General features: G+C 37.9%; 1 protein-coding gene across 1 annotated transcript in view; it reads left to right on the forward strand.

Annotated features, from left to right (window-relative positions):
- The first annotated feature begins 14,900 nt into the window (after positions 1 to 14,900).
- The window catches only part of CASD1 (CAS1 domain containing 1), a 56,111-nt gene continuing 51,609 nt past the window's right edge, over positions 14,901 to 19,402 (forward strand). The window contains exon 1 of the mRNA XM_012647401.1: positions 14,901 to 15,033. Coding sequence (XP_012502855.1) covers positions 14,901 to 15,033 — 133 coding nt within the window. The remainder of the gene's footprint in view (positions 15,034 to 19,402) is intronic.

A 19,402-nucleotide genomic window follows, 5' to 3' on the forward strand; every position in this document is an offset into this window, starting at 1 on the left:
TCCGAGTCCATTCTGACAGGGAAAGCCAGGGCACTTAGCCGGGAGCTGCCAGGCAGAGCAGGCACACTATTCTCACTGAGTTTGCTTGATCATTTGAGGTGGCTGTAAGAGGGAGGGGCTAAAAATAATGGAGTGGATGGCAAGTCTGCCCCGGCAAACAGACCCCCTTTCAGTGTCACAGAACTTGAGTTTCCAAAATAACTCCTCGTTAAAATGTTTCCTCCCTCTTCCCTTTATTGTCCCCAACACTGTATAAGTCATTACCTAGCTCACATGAAGCAACCCCCAAACACATAGACAATTGCCACGCTTGTAATGAATGATCTCTGAATCCTATTTCCCACTCACTTACTACATCCAAGAAACCACCAATGTGTGTAGTTTCTCCCCCTAAAGTAGTTCTCACATCTGTCCCGCTACTTTCCCGTCATTGAGCCAGTCCAGCTCATTGTGGGGAAAGAATTGTGCTTCAGTGGGAAAAAGTACGTATTATTTAGATCATACACTTCCAGGGAGCTGATTCTTGCCCTTCATTGTCCTTGAACTATTTTACAACTCTGTAAGTTGTAGATAACTGTTAGCAATACACAATAATTTTTGTTTAAAAAATGTATAAATTCTATCTGGTGGAAAATCAATTGACTTTCCTCCCTTCCCACCTGCCCCCATGAGGCCAGTTTTACCTTCACTTGCACATTTATTTAAATATTCCTGATTTACAATTTTTTAAAATTCTCTCTTGATCTTATTGTAACACCTCACCTGTTTCCTCCTGAGTTAAATAAAATCTTTAACATATCCTCTTTTTTGTGTGTGTGAGACAAGGTCTCACTCTGTTGCCCAGGCTAGTGTGCAGTGGCATTATCATAGCTCACTGTAGCCTCAAACTCCTATGCTGAAGTGATCCTCCTGCCTCAGCCTCCCAAGGAGCTGCGACTACATACATGCATCACCATGCTAAGCTAATTTTTTTATTTTTCTGAGAGATGGGGTCTTGCTATGTTTCTCAGCCTGATCTCAAACTCCTGGCCTCAAGCCATCCTTCTGCCTCAGCCTCCCGAAGTGCCATATATTCATTTTAATTTTAGTTTAAAAGTTATGATTTTAACTTTTTAAAAAAGAATTCTTAACATATTCAAAAATGACACATTGTCACTTAACATTCAAGGTCATCAGTAATATGTTTCCTTTGTCTATCCTACTCCCCATGTAAACTCTTTGATACTGTAACAGTCTAGATCATTATTCTCTGAGTGTATCAGTTTGACTTTTGGATTCTTTTTTCTGGCTCTTACTCAAGATTATTCAACTCCGCATGTCTTGTCTAACTCTACAGCCAGACCCAGGGACAAGCGGGTACATTAGATCACTGTGACAGTCTTAATTTCATAGTCAAGAAAGCAGCTCGTGTATATCTGAGTCTGGTTATACACAGTCAGCAAGTTATTCTTCATTGATGACAGCAATACTTGGAAATCTGGTTTTATGGTGTAAACATTGGAGATCTCTCTCGGAATATAATGGGGATGAGTTTCTGTTGTGTAAGAGATAATAAAAAATGGTTTGGTAGCCTTTTTTTGTTTGTTTATTTGTCTGAATATTTGTGAGCTCAACTCAATCAAGGAAATGTTTTACGTTCACTGGAAAGTGAAATGTCCCTTTGAAATCTGCACTTGTGACTTTTATGGTTCTGTATTTACTGTTGGCTTATGATTAAGGTTGTAGAAGGAAAACTTCAGGCTCTCAGACTCAGTAAGTCTGTGTATCTGTAACTGAGAAAAACCTTTACCTCTAATTGTGTCAGTTTGACATTTTTCCACCTTAAGTACACAAAAATATTAAATTACAAAGCCTCTCAAATCTAAATAGCACCACTCTATTTGATTCATAGAGAAAAACAAGCACTTATATAGTTGTGCTTGGGAATACTCTAGTATTCCCAGATTTCTCAGGAAATAAGGAAATTGAACATCTGGGCTTAAAAAATTCTTATGGAAATCTCAAGTTCAGAAGCAGATTTGTATAAAAACACAACCTCATACTATAAAGGTGGATCTTTTACATACTAGACTTATTTGATAACTTCTGGGTTGAAAACAGCTACATGATTCTTCCCTAGTTTCATCAACGTGGTTGAATTGTTTTTCTATTGCTGCATAAAGAAATTACGCAAACTTCTCAGTGTAAAGCAGCAAACACTTATTAACTCATGGTTTCTGTTGATCAATCAAAGCTCAGTTTATTAGACCTTCTACAGTAAGGGAGAATATTGCCTCAAAAGATCCAAGTAATGCCTCAAAATTGGAAGGTTAGAGGAGGATATTTATAGGGCTTGGGGATCCAGGCTCAAGTTTTCTTAAGGCAGGTTTGTCAAGACAGGAAACTAATTGAGCTGGAGGACAGTTCATGACATAAGAGTTTAGGATTCAGAGACATAGGAAGGCCAGCTTCTTGACATGAGTCATGATATGTGAATTTTTTTGTAGGAGAGCTACTTGGTCAGATGAACAAACTATATAGATAAGTTGTTTTTCAGGAATTTCCTGAAGCAAACAGTCAAGTTATTTATTGGTTTATAGTTTTATATTGAGCAATAATTTCTTAGAACAAATATTTAAGTTAAAGTGACATTGGGGATCTCAGTTTTCAGTGCAAATCATTAAGCTATGTGACTACAAAAGGTCTAAGTTGTTAAATTATAATACTGGTAAGTGATTTTCTCAGTTGTAGTTTGTCAACTTAACTAAGACCTTTAAAACTTTGGTATATTCTTAAGTTATTTAGCAGATAACTTTGAACACCTAGATAATTTTTAAGGGCAATATAATGCTGAAATGTGATCACCTAACATAATTTTAATATATACACTTTGTTTCTTATAGTGGATGTATCTGTTGTTCATGTTAATAATTGTGTTTACTTTGCTGCTTTAAAAAGGTGAAAAATATATGTGTGTGACTCTCAGGGACTATATGAGTATATTCATGAGTTTTGTTAATTTGCTAAACTAGGTGTAATAGATACGTCTACACTCCCTTCCAGTTTTCTCTACAAGATAGAAATTAGCTAATTTGACTGAAAGTTGGAATTCATACCTAATCAAAGACGATACTAAAGCAATAGTAGCAGAAAAGTATGACTATGGATGCAAGATAATGAAATTTTTTTTGTCTTAAAGTAAAAGATCTGCTTCTTCTAGAATGTGAAAAAGAATAATATAAGACACATTTTGAATAGTTATAGAAAGTTATAAGTGTGCAGGAAAGATTTATTTGCCTCACTGAAAATAATGAGTTGAAAAAGCAGCAATGAAATGTATTCAAATTTTGACAAAGTTCACTCCATTTTGATGGGCTTGTCTGTAAGAGAATTTTAAAAATAAGAGAGGGAGCTCATAAATACTTTACTGTTAACTATTATATTAATGCAAAACCGGAATTTGGTTCTCTGTATACTAAAATGACAGCTTATCTCTAACTATTTGGCCTACTCTTAACAAGTGGTAGTAAAAGTTTGTACCTTTACATTCTATGTGATCTGCCTACACAGCAGAAATTCTGTATCCCATCGAAACAGTTTTCTGTGTTTTGTGCTGACTTTGTCAAGCCCTTGCTTATTAAACAGCACAAACTTAAAGTTCCTCACTTCTGAAAGAACTAAGTCTCCTTTCTTTTGTGTCAGTTTCTTCTTGTTATTTAAAATAATGTATTGTCATTTTGATTAATAGGTATTCAATTTATTGTTTCTCAGGCACGTCTGATTTTATGGTAATAGGTGATCTAATGTACTCTGATAACCCACAATTACATCCTAGATTCAGAAAAATAAAAGTTCCAGGGTCATCTTCACCCATAAAACTATCTTCGAAATGTGCCGTAAGACCCCTGGAAAATCATGAAGATTTGGTTTTTTGCCTTATAAAAGGGGGATGCCCTAAATAATTGTTTTCTTGATATGTTTTGTTTTCTTAATTAGCTCAACACTATCATAAGAATTGATCAAAAGAGTGGTCAAATTAGGGGATAATTTTATAGATAAAATATTACTCATATGTATTAAATATATTTCTGAGATTGTACTCATTACAGAATGAATTGGAAGGCCCTGGAAATTCCACTGCTCTCACTATCTGTAATATGTTCTTACTCCCAGGAAAAACACTGATCAAAATCGTATTAAAAAATTATGTATTGTACCCCAACAGAGAATTTTACTGTCTTCAATTTTGATATTATTGGCTACCGTAAATTAACCATAATCATTTAGTCTCACTGACAGATGATTTCTGTTATCTTCTGATGCTTGCCAAAAAGCTCATGAGTTAAGATTTTTGTCTTCAACAAAGCAGGACAGTTTCCAATTACTTCTAATGAATATTATAAGCAGCTTTTATAATTTGAAAAAATAAAATTAAGTCTGAGAAGAAAAAAAAACAAAGAAGGACAATCTCAGAATTTCATGGAAAGGACTATGCCAGGTAATTTTAATTATTGATATTTCAATTAATACGTTCATGAGTAACAGCTTTGGAGCATAAAGATAACATTGCTTGCGCAACTGGCAGATGCATTTGGGAACTGAGTTGGGATTTCCAAGACTCATTTTAGTATAGAAGCAGATGATTTCCTGACAGCAGCCTGATGACCCAAGACACAATAGAATAAGAAATTAACACATAAAACTAAACTGATGAGAAATATTTAATTATAGTTATTTGGTATGAAATCTGTTGGCATGTATTCATTGTCTATTTTCTGATGAGTATATGGTGAAGCCCATTCTTTTACTTTGTAGTTTTTTTCTAACTTTCTAATTCTCAACATCAAATGAAACATTTTTAAAATGGCTTTAAACTCTCAATGTCCTCTTCAGAATTCAGAACCAAATACCTTTACTGAGTCGCCACATCTTTCATGCAAATAAAGGCCCTTGCACAGTCAGTAAGAAGCTGGCTTCCTTTTCCCAGGCATCAAATTCTTATAAAAAATAATGTGTTGCACATAGTAGAAAATTTTACTGTCTTTAATTTTGACTTCATCATACAAGGTCTTACCTGCAGTTATATTTGAGAATAAATAACATTTAATCAGATATGGAAAGCCCATCATTAAGGAGCAAAATGTGAAAGCACTTTCACCCAAGAAAATGAACCTGTTTTATGGTTAAAGCCTCACAGGTGATAAGCAACATCACTTACTGGTAGGCCGAGAAACTCAGAGTGTTTGGAGACTTCAGATAGAAAACAATTCACCAGAATCTAAAAGTAATGACAGTGAAATCTTGGTAGATAGATTTTTTTAGAGCTGTGTTTCCTCGTCTTTGGATAGAAGAATAAAAAACAGAGGCTTTTAAATTATAGAATCCTATATTCCTTAATGAAATTACCCAACAGAATTTAATTTCTCAGCCTCTGTAGTTTCTCAATACTGAATATTCAAGGAAGCATATATGGTTAGTTAATAATTCTTGCTGAACATTGTAAATGATCAGGTCAAAACATAATGAAACTAGCCGTGTGTGTGTGTGTGTGTGTGTGTGTGTGTGTGTGTGATCAAGAATAATCTCTAGAGGTTATTTATGATCAAAAGAGGGGACCGTTAAACAAAATTATCTAAAACTCGGAAATAAGGCAAAAAGGTATATTGGCAAAAGGGTGGGACCTTTAATGTCATACTGGGTAGTTTTGTTTTGTTTTCTTTTGTTTAACAGGCTGTACCAAGGATTATTTAATTATCTAAGAGAACTTGTCTGCATTTGACTTGGCTGTTTTCTGTTAATTAAACTTCAGATCTCTTTGACATATGTGTTTATTTGTAGAGAGGAGATTAAAGATCAACTACTTGCGAATTTACCGGTGACAATGAAGTTTGAAGGAGGAAAGAAAGAATTTTTTATTTAGTATCACCCAAGTGTCAAGAACTATACGTTACTCATTTAGTCATAAAAACAACCTTGAGTGATAGGTGTGATTATCCTCATTTTACAAGAAAGAAAGTTGAAGTTCAACAGGTAAAATGATTTGCCACATTATTTAGCTAGTAAATGGTAGAGCCAGGTGTCAAATCCCAAATGTTCTTCTTTTAAAGCCTACGCTATTTTTACTACATTATTCTACCCCCATAGTAAAAACTTTTTTTTCTGACGACTACAAAGTTATACCTGCCACTTCTGCAAACTGAAAATGATATCTAAATGTCACACACACAAAAATATGCTAGTTAGAAAGACAGAATTTCATGATGGGAAATGTGAGTATATGTTCTATGCTCATAGAGTAAAAGATCTATGAGTCATCTCTTGCAACCCACTAAGTGTTTAGTTGAAGATTGCTCTTTATCATCTAGCTGGATGGCAATTAGAAGCCGTGAGAGACAAAGGATCCCTTAGGAAAAACTGGCTAAAGAATAAATCATTTAAAGTACTTTACAGACATTACCTAATACATTTTCACATATCCCTGTAAGCTACACAGCCCTACACAAAAAGCAATCCTAATTTGTTTACAGACGTTCAAAGGTGATATAGCATAAAGGGGAAGAGCTAGATGCTGCTAACAGCATTAGACTTACCTGAGGCCTAGGGCAGTTTGGGCCATTTCAGCTGAAACATCACTAAGTTAATTAACCTCTATTGTTTTCCTTAACCTGTTTAATGAAAATGTCAGTACTATTTGGGCCATGAGGCTGTGAAACCAGGCAGGTCATTTAGAATTTTCTTTTCCCCTTCAGATTGCCCCACTCTGATCTGATCAAGTTAACACTTTTGAAACAATGGGAGATATTCGTATTCCCGGGCCCTAAGGGACATGAGACCTTTCAAAAAGCAGTGAACTGTGGATTTCCAGCTAATTTAAACCAACCGTTCTAGGACAGGAGAATTTGTCTTAGCCTTTGAGGAAGACCCAGGGCAAAATAATTGTTATGGTTACTATTCTTTCCTGTCTCCCAATTTTTTTTGAACTCACTGGTGGAAAAATGTTGATTTCACTTGAAAAAAGTGAGCAACTTTGGAATGGAGTGGTGAATACGCTTTTTGTATTTTTGTTTGGGGGAAAAGAGTATTAGGGGTGGTGGGATAGGGCTGAGTTTTATACAGGACAATTTAATAGGTATTGCATTTTCTAGGTTTTAACCTTAAATATACTTTAAGCAAGAATAAACTGAAGAAATATTGTGATAATCTTGTTTCTACTCCAGTCTTTTCCATGTTGGTTAGTGGTCCCTGAAGCCACTAGTTGCTCAAGCCAGAAGCAGAAGTCATCCTTGATTCTCTCTCTCGTGCAATAAATCCATCAGCAATTCTGTCAATTTGACTTCTTTAAAATATGTCTCCAATCTGTCCACTTTTCTCTCATCTCCTCTGTTTCCACCTTTGCCCAAGCCATTAAAACAAATCAGGCCGGCAGCATAGGGAGTGAAGAATTTTCTCAGAAGTAAGAATATTTGGTAAATACTACAATTGGTAGCTGAAGGAAACAAGATAGAAGAGAAGCTAAAAGGTGGGAAAAACAAAATACACTTGGGATAAGAAGACAATTTAGACAGAAAGGACCAGAGACCTCAAGTGCTTGCTTCCAATATGAAGACAAATAAGACGTGTGTGAATACAGAGTGAATTTGGAATGTGTTCCTTATAATGAAGACTATTATATCATGTACGAAACTTTTACTTTGTAAACTATATACAACTTCCAAGTGATTATTGAGAAGATTTCTGTATCATTTTTTTTCAAGGTGCAAACTTCCAGATTAAAAATTTATGTTTTCACATAAAATAATTGAATAATACTTTAGAATTTATGTTTATCCCTTTGTATCATCTTTTAAATAATTGAGTAAATACCAATTGGATATTTGGTTTTTGTTTGTTTTGGTTTGGGGCACACTTGACTTGATCAAAGGATTCCAAGGTTAATGTTCAAATTCATTGTGATAAAAATAAGTACTTTTCAGTCTTTTAGAAGAAATTGTTTCCTTGTCTAGACAAGTGAAAATTGAGTTTGGAAAATATTTCTGTACCATATGGTCTCTTAAAAATTCTAAGAAGAAAGGTATCTCAATTTTCTCCAGTATTCTTCATTAAATAATCTTTAACCTGAATTTAAGAAAATTAATATTTACTAAATTCAAGGCATATCCATGTATTAAAAGATCATTTTTAAAAAAGATATAATCATGATTTTCATACAGATATAAAATGAATATGTATCAAAACTTTTATTTAGCTCATTAATTAATGAGGAAACCAGTAAGATGTTACAACTAGTTCAAAGGAAAATTTGAAGAACCACACATACATGGGTCAGCAGAAATGGTGAAATAAATTTGCTTAATAGATGTAAAACTTCAAATCTGTTAAATATCCACAAGGAAATAATCAACTGACTCCCAAATAAGATACAATTTGTATCTCTATGAGTAAGAATCATTTGCATTACTGTATTAGATAATATAGTATAATTATGTAATATAGTTATTTTACATTGCTATTAAGGCAATAAAATGTACAAAAGCCCCATAGAATTAGATAATCTGAACAATGCCCAGTTTTCCACTGAACACAATCATAATATTTTTGTTCATTTCTATGTCTCTCACAAGTTTTCCCTACAAATATTATAAAAAGGACTAAGTCCCTGTGCCCCAATGCATAATATTTGGAAGGAAGAAAATGAGGAAGAGGAAAATAAACAAAATAACTAAATAGTTTATAAGGTGTAGTAGCTCAAAGGACAAAACTGGTAATTTCCCAATTACGCACAATATGCACAAGTAAGGAAGCTATCTGTCCTGATTGATTGATTGGATGGTGCCTGTGATGAATGCATACATAGGCATGGATAGAAAAAAGGTGCTATCAGAAATCAGAAGAGGAAACGATTTGTATTCCCATAAGGATCTACGGGTACAAGTTCATGGGATAGGCAAAATGCAGCAGGTCTTTAAAGGAGAATGAGAATGATTTTCACACATTGACTGCCACACTAGAAAAAAAAAATTCTTCCCTGGGGCCACGGTGTTTTATTAAAACGAAACAATCATTTCTCATTTGTTATTTTTTATTGTTTTCTGTGTGTGAGTTATATGCAATGCAATCCAGATTTTTAGAATTAAATTGTCAATATTAATTGTAACAATGAGAACATCAACAAGCGAAATTTTCACGAACCAGCTGCAAGGTTTTGCTTCACGAGGCTCCGGGCTCAAAACTAGCCTGAGTTAAACACAACTCACGTGGCAGTCGGTTTTTTAAATACGTAGAATAAGAGATGTGGGCGGGAAATAGTTCAAGCTAAGGGAATGGTAAGAGAAAAGCCACAGATATATAATGTTCCTGGCTTGTAGTTCAGCATGGTTAGATGAAATGAGAACTAAGAGAGAAAAGGGAGATTTAGGCCAAATCATAATCTTAAACATGTTGAGAGATTGGTTATTTATTTTGTTTCAGTAAAGAACCACCGAAGTTTTTAAGCAGGGAAGTGACAAGATCAAATATAAGACTTAGACACATAATTCTAGCAGCAATTGGGAAAAAAAGAGATTGAAAAAGCGAGAAATTAGAGGCCAGTAGAAGCCTGTTACAGTGGTCAGGTTGGAACCTAAACCAGAACATTCTGGGGAGAAAGAAAAAGATTTGGGGAAGGTGGAGTGTAAAGGATATGGTGATTCATTAGATAAATGAATCACAGCCAACTTTTTGCCTGTGCACTCATATTGGTTAAAAATTTGAGCCTGTACTCCTCTGACTTATGCATATTTATTTAGTTATAAATTATGTGCTAATATCAGACATGTAATTTGAAGCATTCACACACGCTCACAAACTTTTTGTTCTCAAAGAGTAGAGATTTAATTCATGTTTTGGGTGCTTAATTTCTAAATGTCTTGCTAATTGTGACGGCTTTATATCAGCAGTAACTCTCATTTCAAAGCACTGTACATGCAGCAAGATCCATCATTAACAATGAGTGGTTGTAAATTCTTATTTCAAGCAGTCTTGACAATTTCTTATTTTTTTGCTGATTTCTTGCAGATGTAAGTGGTCATCTTATATATGTCATATGTATGATATATACACATACATGCACTTTTTACCATATAACTGATAAAGAGCTTATATTAGGAGTAGAAGATTCCATTCCATATATTCTTCTTGTTTGTTAGTATTTGTATAGTTAGAATTATCTTCAATTCACTGCTCCCTCACAGGAATTTTTAAAGTCCCTTTCCATTTTGTGAATTTAAGTGAAAGTAGATAATATAATTTGTTACTTCATTTGATGGGCTTGTAAGCACAATTTGCTGAAAGTGAACAAATAAGTGAGCCATTGTCAATCTCTCCACAAGTATGAATTCCCTCTGTCCCCTTAGGATTCCCCTCCAAGTGTACTTGACATGACTGTACATATAGACCAAGGTAGTGTACTAAAGGTAGTCCTTATATTAAATATCAATAAAGCCTTATTTTATTGTAGTTAGGAATTAACTATAAATAGAAGTTTTAGTACTTTGTTCTAACTATCCAGCATCTTGTCTTGTGAATACCTTCCTCCTTTGAAAACCTATACTTTAGATAAGGTAGAGGAGAAAGAAGATGAGTCAAAGATTAGCTGGAATGATTTGAAAGATAGTGGTGCCAATGAACTAAACATAACAAAATGAATGGTTTTGGAAAGAAAATAAAACTTGTTTCCAACACATTGAGTCTGAGGTACTAAGAGCATTGATGCTGTCCCTGAGGTATGTGAAAAAGGTCTGGAGTGCATGAGAGGAATCCAGGTTACGTGCGTGGATCAGGAGTGATAGTTGAAGCCAACTTGTAATTTAGGTTTCCTAAGAAGAGAAACAGATAAACAAGAGAAACTTGAAAGCGCTTTCATAAAAGGGGTTTGAAAATGCAAGAGGAATCTTCTTGGAAATGCATGGGAAAGGTCAGAGGAGAGCCAGAAGGATGTAGTTTAATGAAAGTCAAAAGAGAAGATTTGAAGAAAGCAAATATTTTAACAATGCTATACAGTCAAGAAAGATAAAGCTTAGATAAAGACATTGAATTTGGTAATTTAGGATGTGGTTGACATTAGAAAGAGTGGTTTAAGTAAAGTAGTAGAAACAGAAGTCAGTTTTCAAACGTTTAAAGAACCAATAAGGGCCGGGCAGCGGTGGCTCATGCCTGCAATCCTAGCACTTTGGGAGGCCGAGGCAGGAGGATCGCTTGAGCTCAGAAGTTCAAGACCAGCCTGAGCAAGAGCGAGACCCCGTCTCTACCAAAAATAGAAAGAAATTATCTGGACAACTAAAAATATATATATATAGAAAAAATTAGCCGGGCATGGTGGCGCATGCCTGTAGTCCCAGCTACTCGGGAGGCTGAGGCAGTAGGATCGCTTGAGCCCAGGAGTTTGAGGTTGCTGTGAGCAAGGCTGAAGCCACGGCACTCTGGCCCGGACAACAGAGTGAGACCCTGTCTCAGAAAATAAATAAATAAATAAATAAATAAATAATAAGTAGTCAAAAAAAAAAAAGAACTGAGAACATTATTCATATACTGTTCCTTCAAGAAGTTCGACTGCGAAGGAAGAAGAGAGATGGTGTGGTGTATTAAAAACGTACTTTAAGAAAGGATGCATTTGGCAAACAGTGAAGAGGGATAAATTCAAGGTAGAAATTAGAAATAAGGAAGGGAAACTTACGAGACCAGATTCTCAAATGAAATGATATTGATACAATCGTGAACACAGATGAAAAGCGACAGCTTTGGGAAAGTGGAGGAAGAATTTTTCTTTGAGTCAGAAGGGAAGGGATAAAGTGTGGTTTTTTGTTTTAAAGTAATGCAGTGATTCAAAGAGTTTCTATCAGATGGTTTCTCTCTCTCTCTCTCTCTCTCTCTCTCTTAATTTGGATATTAGGAGGTGAGGTAACCTGTTAAGCATTTGTGAATATTCTGGATAGCTTAGGGGTAGGCAAGTAAACATGGAGCCACTGACTAGTTTTTATGAGAAAATTATAACCCACATTCAAGTTTAAGAAAATTCCTTCTGATAAGAGGTACGACAGAATGGCAGTAGGACTGGATTTTTGAATGACCTGAGGAAGATGATGAATAAGAAATGCAGGCAAGAAATTATGCCTTAACCAAGGTAACAGCAATTGGATAGAGAGGGGGCAACATGTTTGAGAGTTATTTAGAGTGGAGCAAGGGTAACTCAAACACTTGCTTGGATAACTGGACTTACAGTAAAAAGATGAGGCATAAAGGTCAAAAGTAGATGAAGGAAAGGAGGGAAGGTGATGAGTTTGTTTTGGAAATGGTAAGTATTAGGTACATGAAGGATATCCTAGTAGAAAGATCCAGTAGGCAAATGGTTCTACAATGTGGAGGTAAATATGGACTGATATAATCAGGTGTGTGTGTGTGTGTGTGTGTGTGTGTGTGTGTGTGTATAGAAAATAATTGATCCCATGGGAGTGATGGGACCACTAATTGATCTCTAAGTGATTCTAAGATCACTTAAAAACAGCCAGAAGTGGGCTGACAACAGACCTTTGGTTAATACCATTATTTAAAGAAAGGACCAAGAGAGCGTCTAGAGAGAAATGAAGGAAAACTTGATGGATGAATACCAAATAAGGAAGAATGGTCGACAGTGTAAGATACCACAAAATGGTTCAGGAAGATAAGGAATATAAAGTGTCCCTTGGATTTAACAAGAGGTCATTCTACACAGCCTTGATGAAGAACAATGCAATGTGCTGAGGAGAGAATGGTAATTGAGCAAGTGAAGACAGCAAGTCACCACTATTTCTGGTTGCTTGTCAGAGGAGGAAAGAGACAAAGATGTAAACACACAGGAACATAGAGTTTATGGATGTTTTTCATTAAAAAGAGAAACTTATTGGTGGAAAGCAAACAGCCAGGAGAGAGGAAGAGTTGGAGGACACAGAAAGGAATTAGGTGGGCGGCATTACCTAATCACTGTTGGAGCCATCAACGCTCTCAAGAAGGGGGACAGGAAGAGATTCAGAGTAGAAGTAGAGGGATTAGCTTTAAACTAGAGGGGAAAAAAGAGGTTTGCAAGCTATTTACAGTATTTCAGAAAGCCTTCTGGAAATTGCAATTAAATAAAATGTCAAGTTTCTTTACTTTTGGCAGGCATTAAATCAACTCTGTGGGCTAACACTGGTTATTGAATGCTGATCAGAAATTCTAATTTGCTCTTGATGACATCACAGCAATGTCTAGGATGTGATTAGCGGACCATATATTGTTAGTGAAGTTATTTATCTGGTTTTTACAATATCTGATTTAATTCTTCCAGCATGTGATCAACCTTGGATCAGAATGACAGCCAAAATTAAACGACCATTTGCAGGGAACAGTGCCTAAGTGTTTGTACACTTATTTAACTTTATTGCTTATTAGCATTACATCCATGACAGTGATATATGTGATTTCATTTAAGTGACAAAATCTTTCAAGATATGAGGTCCATGGATGAAAACATAATAAAGAGTCCCTTGGATGAAAAGAATGGGAATGACTAGAGAAGATCTCTACAGCCCCTTCATATCTAACATTCTATAATTTTAAGAGGGGCTTATAAGCACAAGTTCAGGAATGGCTAAATGGGAAAGAATACTTGACCACACCCCAACTAACCAATGATTCATTCTAAACGAGGCAAGGCAAGTAGAATGGCAAGCAAAGTAAATATGTAAATAACTATGCCCATCTGGAAGGTAGCATAAGAAAGACTAAAAAAAAAAAAAAAAAAAAACTGAGTAGGAATAACAGGTGCTTTTCTAAGGAATAAGGAAAAAGAGTACTCACTTTATTGATAATCACAAAACATTAACCAACTTTAATAGCAGGCATGATTGTCATAAGCACACTTCTAAAAATTTTTCAGTGCATTCACCTAACCAATCTTCGTGTAAATGCAAATCGGTCAGGTTCTTTTCTCACCAACACCTACACTAATTTAGGTTCTTTCTGTCCCTTCCATTCCGTACTTTGGTGTACCTTCGCACATCGGAACTGGGCAAACCGAAAACATTAAAAGAAAAAAAGTTTCAAGAGAAACGGACCAAGCATTGGGTTAAGTGTCAAGACTGGTTTCGTTCGTTGGTTGGGTGCTGAGACTACCAGCAATCTCAACAGCTGGCCAGCACCTGGGAGCAGCCAGATTGACCTGACGGGTCACGGCTGGCCTGACAATAAACCCGGTGACGCTGGGGTGGCCTTAGCATCCCGCTGGGCGGGTTCAAGGAGCAGAAGGCTCAGTAAAGGGAGTGTTGGGGAAGGCGGGAGTGGGGCAATGTGTACTTTTCTCCCGGAACTGTAGTTCTATTATCCCAACCTGGGCTCAGGTAGCGGCTAGTAAACCAGGAGACAGCCCTAGGGCTCGCGTCCCGGCCAGGCTGGAATCCCTGGTCCCCTCTCCCTACACTCCCATGTCTCTGCCGCCGCCGCCGCCGCCGCCGCCGCCACCGCCCGCCGGCACCCGTGACCCGGTGACCCCAGAGGGCTGGCTGGGGCCCGTGACCCCGGAGCACTGGGCATCCGGACCCCCCTCGCAGGCGCAGCCGCTATTAAGGCAGGAGGCTAAAGAGGAGGAGGAAGGGGAGGAGACAGGCGTCCAGGGCGCCTGGGGAACCGGCACGGCGGAGCAGCGGCGGCGGGGCTGGGGGGAGGCCGCCGAGTCGGCCCCGGCCGAGGAGGGGCAGGCGGAGGCCGGGGGCTCCGCGGCCGTAGGGTCAGGGTGCCCTTCGGGAGGCGCGGGTGGCGGCCGCGGGGGCTGGCGGCGGCTCCTCGCCTGGCTGCAGCGGCGGCAGCCCCAGTGCTGCCCCTGTGCGGCGCCCCTTCCCCGCTCCGCCGCGCACTGTTGTCATGGAGGAACCAAGATGGCGGCTCTGGCCTACAACATGGGCAAGCGGGAGATCAACCACTACTTCAGCGTGAGGAGCGCCAAGGTGCTAGCGCTGGTGGCCGTGCTGCTGCTTGCAGCGTGCCACCTCGCCTCCCGCCGCTACCGAGGTGAGCGGGCCCTCCCCCCTGCCCGGGCCAGCCGGGGGGAGGCGGCGACGCGGAGGCTGGAGGCCGCCCCTCTCGCCCAACACACGCCCACGCCCACGCGGCCTCCCTCCCGGCCGGCGGGGGAGGCGGTGCCCCCACGTGCCCCCAGCAGCGGGCTGGTGCCCCAGGCCAACAAAGCGGACCCCAGTTGCGGGCTGCCACAGGACAAGGGCCAGTGGTTCTGGGCCCCCCCCGCGCCAGCCTGAGCTGAGGTCGGAGGTGCCAACCTCGGGCCTGGCCCAGGGGGCTGCCGGGGTCTGGCTCCTGCGCGATCTGGGCTCGGGGAGACGCTCCAGACCTGGGGCTCTAGTGCAGGAGGTCGGACAGCCCTCGGGGGCAGCCCCCGGCGCGTGAAGGCGAAGGTCGCCCTGCAAGGGGCACCTCTGCTAGGAGTGGGGTCGCAGATCCTGCTTCTAAGGGTCCGAATCTTTAGCCTTTGTTTAATCCGGCCTCTGCCCTGTAACAGCAGGGCTAGGCTGTTGGACAGCGGCAGGGGCCGCCCCATTTTCCTTTGCCAAAAGGGCGACAGCTGGCAAAAGATGCCTGTGGCCAATGGAGGAGGTGCCACCCAGCCTTTGTGATTCAGAAACATTTAAAGGGTTCGGGTTGCACACTTTTTACAAAGTAAAGGCACTGGGGCAGATTTTTGAAAAGAAGTTATGGGTTGACAGGAGTAAAGGTCGGTGGTGAAATCAAGTTGTAAACTCTTTGAAGCAGGCCCTTAGCTATGAGTTTTGAAATTGGTGTAAAGGAAAAAGGAAATACGACCTTCTTATTTCAGAACGAATTATCTTTCAGTAATCATGGGATATTTACTTGTCCTTGTTGATTGATTTTTTTTCCCTCTGTAAAAATGTCTGGCAGGAGGAGGGAGATTAATAATGATAGGATCTTTTATTTTTTGGCTCTTAATACTATCAAAGCCATTATCTGGACAGATCTTGGTGACTGTGAGATTAATTAGTCAAGATGTAATGTGTAATGGACAGGTGCACATTAACGCTGTGCCCATTTAACTTCACACCCACTTTGGCAAAATATCCAGTAAACCTGGTCCTGGAATCTGAGCTGCCTTCTCATCCTGAGAGATCTTTCAAAGTATAGGACATTTTGATCAATTATGCTGCTTTATTTCCTCCAACTCCTGAGGATTAAAAATCTTATACCCTAGTACCATACTGGATGAACAGCTCTTCAGATTAAATATACAAAATTGATACAAAAAGAGTATATTCTTTTGGCCTCCCTCCTCCAGGCACCTCCAGATCACAGCCCTGTGACATAGCAGGGCCTTGGTTCATCTGCAATCACTGTGCTAGAAGTCCAGCATTTTCTTTGAAGTGCAAAATAAAAGTAGCGATATTGATGCATTGATTTGTGGTAATTTTGAGGAAATATTTCTTTTAACTACTATTAATCATTTTATGTGAATTTGGTATGACAGTAACCTTACTCAATTTTGTGTATGTGATAGTAGTAGAGACAAATTTTATAACTGTAGTACTACTGTCCTAAAAGTTAACATCTAAGCCCCCCTCCTTTTCTTGATTGTACTTTTTCTCTTTTGATAAGCTTGGAATACTAATTTTTATGTTTAGAGTATATATTTCATCTTATCAAGATGTGTCATCAGCAGGGAGAATAGAATGTCAGATGGGACCTTATGAGTCAGCGTGGCAATCTGGGATTGTTTGTAAAGCCTCCTCCAGAAGCCAGTCATCAGTTTCCATAGGTGCTTCAGTGCCTTAAGTGTGAAGCAGTACACCTGGTGTTTATACTTGCCCAGACTGAATGTCAAGAACTTGAGCCAAAGACTAGGAAAAATAAATGTCTTAACAGGAACATTTTAGCCATCCTCATGCGTTGGCAGTGTCAAACTGAGTCAGGTGCAATGCTCTTCACACGAGGATAACCATACATTTGAATCACATCATAAATCTTTAGAATAACAAAGGGCCTTATATTAGATGAAGAGGTTTAGGATGTGTGGGTATGGGTCTGTTTCAGGCAGGTTAAAGTGAATGTAGTTTGAATATACATACTCAGTATCTCTTTCTTTACAAACTATGGAAAGTAAAAGAAAAAATTATACACCACAGAAAGTAAAGCTTGGTAGATACTGTGTGCCAACACTGAACACTTACTATATGCCAGGAATTGTTCTACTAAGGGTTTTACATGTTTTAATTCATTTTGTCTGTACAGCCTTTCTGTGAGGTAGATACAATTAGCATATTTCATCCCTCACCCCCCATTTTTAACATCTCTGTAATCAGGATGAGTCTTTAAAACTTTGATTGCATGTCAAAGTTTAATTGGTAACATTTTTTCTTACTATGACATAAAATGATGATGTGTCTTACAATCAATGGTTTTAGATTGAGTGAATTACTGTATTATTTACATTTTAAAGATGAGACTTGAGAGGTTAAGTAAATTGCCTAAGGATTCACCACTAGTCAGTGAGTGGGCTAGGATTTAGAACACAGTTAGTGTGCCTCATGTTATATTCTGCCTTTCTCAGAGCTTCTTAGCTAGACAGTGAAAATGAATAGAAGATGGGATGAGAAAGCATTTTCCAGGGAGCCATGGGTTAAACAATTTAGCAACACTAATTCAACCTCAAAGTACTAGCCTAGAGTTTTCCTTCCCAGCTAAGAGGTTAATTTTTTTAAAAGTTGTATGTATAAAACTTCAAAATCTGGCCTGAGCCTACTTTTTGTTACCGTTGTTTTTTCCTTATTTTTCCTAAACTCCAGGCTCACAGTCTAAACATGCTTTGCCCTTTTACACATGGCGCAGATACCTGATTTTCTCTTCCTGCAATGACCTCTCTCCCCTTGAAAGAAAGTACAGGTTTTTCAAGGCCTGGTTCAAATGTCACCACTACAGAAGTAGGAATTAGGAATTCAGTTCTGCCATGCAACTTGTACATACTTTTCATGTTGTATTGTAATAATTGGTATCTACCTCCCCACGCAAACTGTGAGCTTCCAGGAGCATCTTATTCATCTTTAAATCATTAGAGCCTAACACACAGTAGGAACTCCGTGAATAACTATGGATAACTAGATTTTCAAAGTTCTTATTTTCTCCCACTTTCCTCCCTGCATTTGGTTCTTTTGTGGCTTTAATTGAATTTCATGTTCTAGTCTCTATTTTAGAAAGTAGGGGTTTTTTTTGCATTATTAATATTATCTTCACATAATATAGTAGAATGACATTTTAAAAGTAATTACTCTCAACTATATTTTTTCTAAATTTTATAGATCTCTAACATTACTGAATCACAAAATGTCTATTAATAATGTGATTACAGATTAAAAACATCATTTCTGTGACAAGAGGCCAGTTATCTGTAGCCTTAAGGATAGTTCCAATCTGGATAAATTTTAATTTTTTAAATTGATAAAGTTAACTTAATTCAAATGCCTTAATTTTGTTGAAATTGAATTCCTTTTTTTTTTGTCACTAAGCATATTAAATGCCAGTGTTAAATGTTATTGCATGTTTTGGAGGAAGGTAAGTTGAAAAGCTTCAGAAATTAAAGCAAGAAAGATGCAGGGCTAGGTCTCAGCCTTTTCTTCTTTTGACTGTTAGAAAGATCCCGATTTATATGACATCACTTATAGTGATACATTCCTAGCTTGTCTAAAGAAAAAGTTTAATGGTGATTTTCAGCACAGGCTAAAGTATAATTTGCTGAATTTTAGACAAACAAAATATTCTGCAGACTATATTCCAAACTTTATGATCTGGTATTTCATGGTTGGTAGTAGGAAACACACAGCTTTAGTAGAATGACTCATTGTAAAGGTGCAGTGTGCCAGAGGTATTCTGTTCAAGGGAAAATGTATGTTGTGGTTTATTTAGGACATCGGATGTTTTCTTTAGTTGTTAAATTTTGTTTTTCAGCTTGTTTTTATTTGTTTATTTTATTTGCTTTTAGGTATCTTTCTATTATAGAAAAATCATACATAGAAACCTGAGACTGTAGACTGAGAAACTAGAATGCTTATACTTATAACAGAATAAAGAGGAAGACAGTGAGCCATTCATCTACATAATCTTAGTGTTGGAGATAGCTGAAGTAGAAAATTCTATCCCTTTAGTTGCTTTTTTTTTTATTGTGTTCCTCACTTGATTTATCTGAACACTTGGCAACTTTCATCTCATGTTGGTTGTATTAAAGTAGCTATCAAAATTATACTAGGCAATTGAAAATAATGACTGTTTTTGTTTTGTTTTGTTTTTGGTAAATTTGGAAAGGAAAATATGTGCCAGCAGATATTTATGTATAGTTAGTATAAATAAAAGTGTGATACGTTAT

This window comes from Propithecus coquereli, unplaced genomic scaffold (assembly GCF_000956105.1).
Source record: "Propithecus coquereli isolate 6110/MARCELLA unplaced genomic scaffold, Pcoq_1.0 Scaffold108, whole genome shotgun sequence".
NCBI classification, from domain to species: Eukaryota; Metazoa; Chordata; class Mammalia; order Primates; family Indriidae; genus Propithecus; species Propithecus coquereli.